Source organism: Propithecus coquereli, unplaced genomic scaffold, assembly GCF_000956105.1.
Source record: "Propithecus coquereli isolate 6110/MARCELLA unplaced genomic scaffold, Pcoq_1.0 Scaffold403, whole genome shotgun sequence".
In the NCBI taxonomy this organism is placed as follows: Eukaryota; Metazoa; Chordata; class Mammalia; order Primates; family Indriidae; genus Propithecus; species Propithecus coquereli.
In genome coordinates, this window is record NW_012149764.1 from 2872463 (window position 1) to 2882057 (window position 9595).

At 35.6% G+C, this 9595-nt stretch overlaps 1 protein-coding gene across 1 annotated transcript in view; it reads left to right on the forward strand.

The window, feature by feature from the left end:
* CDC37L1 (cell division cycle 37-like 1) overlaps positions 1–5868 on the forward strand; it is a 27636-nt gene extending 21768 nt beyond the window's left edge. Inside the window, exons 6-7 of the mRNA XM_012652877.1 lie at positions 1113–1277; positions 5268–5868. Of these exons, the coding sequence (XP_012508331.1) occupies positions 1113–1277; positions 5268–5369 (267 nt within the window). The 3' untranslated portion in view covers positions 5370–5868. The remainder of the gene's footprint in view (positions 1–1112; positions 1278–5267) is intronic.
* The last annotated feature ends 3727 nt before the right edge of the window (positions 5869–9595 follow it).

Here is a 9595-nt window from a genome sequence, read left to right on the forward strand (position 1 = left end):
CACCACCCGAAGGATGGACATATTTGAAACTTGGACTTGGGGCGGGGGGCCAAGGGCAACATACGTAACCTAAACATCTATACCCCCATAATATGCTGAAATAAAAAATAAAAAATAAAAAAAAAAGAATTTTGCTTATGTTATAGATCATTGGGTGATCTTAGTTCCCCTCCCTCAACGTAAGTTATACTTTTTTCTTTCTATAGTGTTGAAAAGAAGGTATTTGCTTAACTAGTACACTAACATATTCCCATAATGAAGTTGAATGCTGAGTTTTATTTGGTTTTCACGGCTTTTACAAATAGGGAATATACGGTCAGAGAATTACTAGAAACAGGTAATAGTGCCCCCTCATTAATTGGTTGAGAATTAAAAGGTGGGTTTTGGGGGTTTTGTTTTTGTTTTGAGACAGAATCTTACTGTAGTCCAGGTTGGAGTGCAGTTGTAGTGGTGTGATCATAGCTTTCTATAGCTTCAAACTCCTGGGCTCAAGCAGCCCTCTTGCTTCAGCCTCCTGGGTAGCAAGGACTACAGGTGTGTACCACCACACCTGGCTAATTTTTAAATTTTTTGTAGAGGTGGGAGTCTCACAATGTTGCCTAGGCTGGTCTTGAACTCCTGGCCTCAAGCGATTCTCCTGCCTGGGCCTCCCAAAGTTCTGGGAAGCACCGTGCCAAGCCAAATTGAAAGGTTTTAAGACCATCCCTTGGTGGTTGTTTGGCAGTGGGAAGAGAATAGAGTGATTGTGGGAGGTTAAATGAGGACTATTTTGTATCAAGGATCCAGATAAATCAAGGGAAATAAAGAAAAAGCCTCCTTTTAGTTGTGTGTGTGTGTGTGTACAGGAAGTGGTTGTTTCTTATTATTTGTTTTATTTTGCTGAAGCAGAAAGAAATGGAACAAACCAGTTATTAATGTTCCTATAAAACAGGTAGTTTTCACAAATGGGACAGGATCATGGTGGTTTCTACATTTAAACTAGTCTCTTTGTCTTTACTTACTCCACCTCAGACCTATTACATGGTTTTTAGAACTTACTGTGCAGTCAGGGAAAATACAGTCTTGAAAATACAAGTCTTGAAAAATATGGTCTTTGTGTTATTGTTTTCTAGGCAGAGGAAGAAGGTTATTTTGAAGCATTCAAAAATGAACTTGAAGCTTTCAAGTCAAGAGTAAGACTTTATTCTCAATCACAAAGTTTTCAGCCTATGACAGTTCAGAATCATGTTCCCCATTCTGGTGTTGGATCTATAGGTTTATTGGAATCCTTACCACAGGTAAGTTGGAAATGCAAATAATTCTTTACAAGCATATTAGTTCACATACTTTGTGTTCTTTTGGCTTACTCTTTCTTTTATATGTGTGACCATTTTAAATATTCTTGCCTCAGAAGATAACCCTGAGTCTCATTTCATGCCATGTTTTGGCACTGAATCTTTTCCATTTCTTAAGTACTTAGATACCAAATGCCATCTCCTTTTACTACAGAAACAATGACCTATACCTAAGCATTCTTTTTTTTTTTTTTTTTTGAGACAGAGTCTCACTGTGTTGCCTGGGCTAGAGTGCCGTGGTGTCATCCTAGCTCACAGCAACCTCAAACTCCTGGGCTCAAGCGATCCTCCTGCCTCAGCCTCCCGAGTAGCTGGGACTACAGGCATGCACCACCATGCCCGGCTAATTTTTTCTATATATTTTTAGTTGTCCAATTAATTTCTTTCTAATTTTAGTAGAGACGGGGTCTCGCTCTTGCTCAGGCTGGTCTCGAACTCCTGAGCTCAAACAATCCGCCCGCCTCGGCCTCCCAGAGTGCTAGGATTACAGGCGTGAGCCACAGCGCCCGGCCTATACCTAAGCATTCTTAAGGGCACGGGTTACCTGTTGATATCTTAATCATGAACTCTTCAAGATGGCTCCTGAGGAACATATCATTCTGAGTAGAACTATGCCATTATAAATTTTTTAGGATGAATTAGCTTCCAAGGGAATGTGCAAGTGGAAACCAAGGTGATAGGTTGCATGAGTTTATTTTTAGTATTATTTATTATCTTGTTAAATGTTGGTGTTGCCTACCAGATGTAACATTTTTAGTATACATTAATGTAGTGATAATATTATATCTGGAAATATTGGCCAACTGTTTGAGCCTCTTCAAAGTCTGCTATTAGATCAAGATAAAACCATGTCACCAGCATGAAAGAATTTACATCAAAAAGAAGAGGGGATCAGACCACTGTTCTGCCTGATACTACTTAGGATTATAATTTTAAGTTGTTGTAAGATAGTTCCTGCCCATTTTGATTTTAATAGAGCCCAGTTATTTCTCATTTCTAGACTTCAAGATTTTAAGACCAGCTTTAGCCAATTTAGTCTATTGTCTACATTGTGAGAAGGGAAGTCTCATTCAAAAGACAGTGTGAGGAGAGTACTTTGTTTATTTTTAAACCTCTAATGTGGTAGAAATTGAGTTTTCCAAGATCTTGACCTTAAGTCACTATGATTTCACCATTCCAATTACATGTATTGTAGGCCCTTTAAAGAAAGCTATTGATCATACTTAATTCAGTCAAAAATATTTTCAGGGATAGAAATAATCAATAAAGTTCTGAATTTTAAATTATTAGTAATGTTCCCCTTTAGTTAGACATGTAAGGAATATTTCCCCTACAGATTTTCTGTAGATTATCTCTTAACGTCATTTAAATGCAGTGATGATTTTTCTCTTCGGTTGCTGAGAAATAGCCCACAGGGAAGTAGTTTTTCCAAGGGAATTCTATGACTAAGTCACCGTCAGGTCCAATATATAAACCTCCTAAAATTAAAATGTCACATATGCATGCAGTAGAAAAAAGAGATTTGAAGGATGTCATTGATTATAAATGTAAGAGGGAAAAGATACACATTACAATATCTTAAGAGGCCTATGTTATCAAGAAGTTGCCTCTGGTTTGAGAGAAGTAAGTTCTTGTTACGCATATCAGATAGCAACTGATACCAGCTACTAGGCATCCCTTATAGCTGTGGGGGGGCTGGGATGATTGTACAGTTTAGACACTTTTGAAATGCTGACGTTTCAGGGTTGTTCAGACTTAATTAAGCTGGGCTAACAGAATCGTTCCTCATAGTGGGAGAATTTGAGCATCTTGGGCTAGACCTCCTGAGGGAAACAGGGCTGGATAAAATATGCAGAAGGTTTATCAACTAGTTGAGAGAAATAGATAAAATGAGAGGCCACCTGAGGAACCAAGTTGTCAATTCAGAGGTTTGGAAGAAAAATCTGACCATAATAATAATATCCCATTTTTATTTATATCAGTTTATAGGTTGTAAAACCCTTTCACATGTTGTATCATTTAATCTTCTCAAAAATCCTGTGATTCATTTTCATTCATTTTTATAGATGAGTAAACTGAGACTCATGGAGGTTAGCTAATTTGCCTGAAGTCAGCACAATAAATGCTAATATTCTAATCCTAGATTACTATTATTCTTCACTCATTCACCTATACTACAAATAGGAAAAACAATTACATGCTCTTGGGAAGAACTGGTCACTGGGACAAGGAATGTGTTGAGAATGTTACTAGATGAGAATCTGGGAAAATAAGTAGAATTTAATTGTAGGTTAGGTTAGATGTATTGATTGCTTTTTGTTTTTTTTAAGTCTGTAGTAGTATCTTAAGTTCTTAGGGAGATGGATGGATGAGTTCTGGAGAATTTACTCAGCCAATTCTATTACTCAGAATTCTGTCATGGAACACTGGAGCCCAGTCTTAACAGAGTAATTGTAAAGTCTGTTCCGAAGGCCTTTGGAATTTAGCCTGGATTGTCAGAAAAGGCCTTCACATTGTTTTTTGGAGAATGGAATAATGTAACAAAAGTATTGATCATTTTTTATAAAGCTTAAATTTGGGTAACACTTTAGCTTTTAATTTCTCTTTTGTAATTTTCAATCTTGTGAAATAAGCCAAATACCATTACCCTTAGTTTTAAGAGGGCTAAACAAAGGATATAGATATAAGTAATGGTCTATCCTATAAGCTAGCTTTTAATTTTATTAAATTGTGATGAATCTGTTTCTCTTTGAGGAATGCACTACTAAATAGAGGCGGATTAGAACCGAGGTCCAGGGTGAGTGTCCCAGACCTCAGTCAGTTATTTGTACCACCTCCTTCATAAAGACCTGGTTAAACCGTAGCTAGCTTTTCAGCTTTTACAATAAAGGAATCTCACAAAGTATTGTAATTATATTGTATTAGCACTATCTTTTGAAAACCCTGCCTCCCTATGAAATGGGCAGGATTAAGACATCTGTCCCATTTTGACTGTTTTCTTAATTGGTGTTTATTAAATAAAATAAACTAGGGGATACAGTAGTAAAAGTCTCAAGTACTAGCAGATAATCTGATCAACTGAGTAGACAAAATTGAATTCTTGGGGAAGAATTTCTTTAAGTCCTGGATCTTAAGGGCCTATGTCCTTATTCATGGTGCTCTGACAAATAACAATGGTTTTATTTTTCCTTTTTATTGTTTGTTTTGTTTTTTGCAATTCTGGCTAAACATTTTTGCATTTATTGAATAAGATTTTATATTTTCTGTTCCTAGTTTTGGAAATGGGCAAACATAACATTTATGAATTCTCTTTCTGTTTAAAAAATATATAAAATTTAAACCGTTGTTTTATTCTCAATTTTAAAAATAACAGTCTAAGTACCTCTCAAAAGATTAAAGATTTCTCACTGAGTTTGTTTTAATCTTTGGAAAACCAAAATAGACCCTGAAGATAACTATAATTTTTACTCAATAAATGAGTTTTTTTCTTTATTCAAATGTTTTGCATTTTTAGTATTTACTGTTGTAATTAGATAGTAAACTTCAGAGTACATGCTGGCTTAAAGCCATATTTATCATTTAAATTGCCAGTAGCTATGTACATGTAGTCACATGGAAGATGTAGCCTTGTATGATTAAGCATTTTATAGTTTTAAAAGAAGAAAGGTGGTGTTTATTACATTTGTTTTTCACAGGTATCATTCTGCCTTTTATTGCATCTTTTTGGGTTAAGTGATAACATCCGATTTTTTTCTTTATTTTCTTGGGTTTCAACCCAAGTCTGACTGCAAAGTCCATCTTCTTTCCGACCCTACTACACTGCAGAGGAATAGAAAATGTGAAACTGAATATGTAGTTGCATGTACTGGCATAAAACTGGTTATCATGTGTTCTTTTTCCTCTACCTTTCTCCTCCCCTTCCCCGGCCACCAGAATCCAGATTATCTTCAGTATTCTATCAATACAGCTCTCTGCAGTTTAAACTCAGTGGTACATAAAGAAGATGATGAACCCAAAATGATGGACACGGTATAATTTGCTTAAGACTGCTGAGGCCAAGTGTTATTTTGTTACAAGAAAGGAAGAACTTGGCTATTTTCTTGACACTTTTATGGGTGCTGCACTTTATTTTTGTTTGGTTTTGATGGGAGGGAAAAAAAGAGTACTGAAACGTTTTATAACTTTTTTTATGTGCTGCTAGGTTTTTTGTTTTGTTTTTTTCTGAAGAGAGGAGTGGTACCATATGTTGCAGGAAGTGAAACTGGATTTTTTTTTTTTGGGGCTACTAAATTTGCCTTTAATCTTATTGTTCTCAATTTTGGAATCAAAGTATGAAAATCTGCACAAATGTAATGTTTACAAGAACTGGTTGATTCTAGGTGGCATCTGCTACAGTCTCTTTTTATATGGATATGTACATGTCCTACTGTACAAAAATGATTAAAGATAAAAATGTACTTGTATCCCACTGCTAATTTAGCTGTCAAATCTGGTGTTTCATCATATTAAAAGCAATAAATCAGTAGTTGCTAATCTACTTTTCTAAATAAGCTGGATGGTACAAATTTTAAAAAGTCTTTCCTCTTAATACATTTGTATTTTCGGCACCATCAGTTAAATCCTTGACTATAATAACAAATTTGATATAAAGACATTACATTTACCCCAAAGCATTCTCAAAAAACTATATTCCTTAGATGTTTATTTTACCCTGTTGACTTTTTAATATTAAGGGTTATAGTGATATCAAAAGTGATGAGCTAATGAAGGTTTTCTTTTTAAATAAGATTAACTTCAAGCTTACTTTTCTTTACTTGACATAGTCTGGGATCTCTCAGGGAGTAAGTTTTGAAAGAATAGTAATGGCCTATAAGAACAAATAGGAAGAATAATCTGATTTTTAAAATCATGGTTATTGTTTGTTTCATTTTGATGTAGCCTTTTTAAAAAGGACTTTTTTAAAAGACAAGAGGAATCTTGTGGAGCTAACTGCCTTGAACTGCCACAACTTTTTACTAAGAATTTGAGACCGAGGATAGTGGTTCACACCTGTAATCCCAGCACTTGGGAGGCCAAGGTGGGAGGATCACTTGAGGCCAGGAGTTCAAGACCAGCCTGAGTGAGACCTTGTCTCTACAAAAAATAAAAAATAAAAAAAATTAGCCAGGCCAAAAAAAGCCCCCAAAACTATGATGTCTGCATCTTTGTAAGAAGAAAAAAATTTGATGACCCTTTACAGGTATTGATAGCATTTACTAGTTTGTCATTCCTCTCTTCAGCGTGGTTACCATAGAATGCTTCTGAGCTTTACTACTTCCTATATAATTCACTTCAAATATGTGAGAATATTTGATGATTCATTTTATTTAGGTAACTGCTAATTATGCTATCCTTATTCAAGGATTAATCTTCTGATTTATGGAAACATGAGCTTTCATTGTATTTGAGTATAGTCTTTGGCTCGGTACCCATTGAGACCAGTAGCAAACATTTGGAAAATGATTAATTGGGATTGGGAATACATGTCTCAAATTAAGAAACCAAATAGTGCTAAGGGACCCTTATGGTGATCAGACCTGTGACCTTGGCCTCTTTTGTACCTTTTTTTAACTGAGGTAATCAGGCACTTACTACCCGTAGAAATGGACTGGAATTATTGAAGCATACTTCTGTAACATCACAATCTTCCTGGTTTTCAGAATAAAAGTCTTTTTGTGCTTTTGATATAAATATATACTCTATAATAAAATGTTTGACTAATTTATATGGTAATTCATCAGCCTGTAATTTTTTTTTTTAAACCAATCACCTAGTCATGTAAGTTTTTTCTTTTTCTTTCTGTTCTGGAGCAAACTCTGTTTTTCCCTTCCTACCAAATCAAGAGAGTGGAACAAAATCCCTGGTTTCACAAAAATGTTACTTGAACCATCATTTTCCATTCCTTCCCATGACTTGCCTGTAAGCATCTAAATTGCTTTGTATTTCATTTTGCCTTAAGTTTGAGGTATCAATGACTGAAGACTGGTGGGAGAGAAACAACAAACTGAGTAAACTATGCCTGAAGGATTTTTTTTGGTTTTTGTTTTCTAAAGTAGTAATTACCGAAGAGCTGTTCTTTGAAATTTGACTATATATATTTTTTTACTTTCAAAGGGAAGTGTTCTGTGTTTTGTGTGTAAAAGTGTGATTGGATTTGTTTTGGGAACGACTGGCTGATGCCATAATTTTCACTTAAAGACTATAACTTTTACGGCGGTACTTTGATAGTAGAGACAGTAAATTGACATCTTTTTTATTTTCCTTTATTTTGCTTTAGTACTAAGAACTAACTCCTACCAAATGATATGTCCTCTTTTCTGTTTCTTAAGAAATAATAAGGAAGACTATACTAAGCAAAGGGATAATTCATATTTCAGGTTGGACAATTTTCCCTAAACAAAATAAACCACAGTTGGTCCAAACAGATGAATGAAACATCTTTGACATCAGAGTATCCATCACAGGTTCTTGTTTCATTTGGTAAGATTAATATTCTAATAAAAGATTTTTTAAAAGTCAAATAGCTATCCATTTATTCTGTTAACTGAATGTCATTTTATCAATGGTAATGGAGATATTAATACTGATTTAAAATTATTACTCTAAGATAGATGGGTAACAGTCTTTTCCAATTATACCATTACTGGGCCCTTTCAAATTTTGCCTCATGAGTTCACAATCTCCTGCAACTTCTCTTTAGGAAAATCAGGCCCTCTTCTTCCAGACTAGCATGCATATTAACCTTTTAAAAATGAATCAACATATTGCCCAAAGAAGATGGATCTATTTTAGTAAGTGGATTTTCTTACAGGATGAAAAAATTGATTGTAGGTTTAGGCAAGGTGATACTAAAGTTAACCTTGGAGTACTTTCAGAGAAGCATAAAAATGTCAATTTACTGTTCTCAAAGTCAGTCATGTATTTTAGTTCTTAGATTGACATGGGACGGAAATGGTACTTATCTGGGTTGAGGCTTTCCATTTCAATTTTGCCACTGTATCATGTATACTTTAATAAGACCTTTAAATCCTATACATCCATTTCCCATTTGTAATGGACACATATGTACTATTTCATAGGTCATCTGAGAAGCTGATTCATCTAAGAAATATTTTCTTGCTTACTATGTAAGCTAATGGGGTGGGGGACACAAAGATGAATATATTAATGTGTTGATTATGGATTGCTTACCATCTAATAATGATGTTGAAACCATTTTCATAAGCCTTGAAGAATTAGACTTGAAGTTTGGTCTTTTCTAAATTTAGAAAATGATTTTTTAAATTCCCACATCTTTCCCTTGGTGTCTTTAAACAGCATGATTCTTCATGCTGTTTACACTTCAGATGCTTTGGAAAAGCATGACAATGCTGGACTGACTTACACTTTGCCATGACAAACACTTTTGGCATGATAGTAAATTTAACTTTACTCAGTGCTATATGTAGAAAAACTCAGGCCGGGTGCGGTGGTTCACGCCTGTAATCCTAGCACTCTGGGAGGCCGAGGCGGGAGGATTGCTTGAGCTCAGGAGTTCGAGATCAGCCTGAGCAAGAGCGAGACCCCGTCTCTACTATAAATAGAAAGAAATTAGCCAAACAACTAAAAATAGAAAAAAATTAGCCAGGCACGGTGGCCTGTGCCTGTAGTCCCAGCTACTCAGGAAGCTGAGGCAGGAGGACCACTTGAGCCCAGGAGTTTGAGGTTGCTGTGAGCTAGGCTGACCCCATGGCACTCTAGCCCAGGCAAAGAGAGTGAGACTCTGTCTCAAAAAAGAAAAACTGATGATCATTAATGAACTAAAAAAAGTACAGAGGAGGTTAAAGACCCTACAAAGCACATTGGCTTTCACTAGAACCTTAAGCACAGCTAGATTATTTTAATTGTGTTTTTAAAAAAATTTTTTTTAAAACCGTTACTTTCAAGATGAAAATTTTTAATTGCTAAGACAGGAAAGCTATTTCTACAGTTTATCAGTGTCTGAGGATATTTTCTTTTGTCAGTGAGAAGACACAACTTACAAGCTTTTTTTTCTTTTAAAGACAGGGTCTTGCTCTGTCTCCTCAGGTTGGGTGCAGTGTTGTGGTCATTGCTCACTGCGGCCTCAAACTCCTGGGCTCAAGCAAAGTGATCCTCCTTGCCTCAGCCTCCCAAGCAGCTGGGACTACAGGCGTGTGCCACCATGCCAGGCTATTTTTATTTTCTGTAGAAATGGGGTCTCG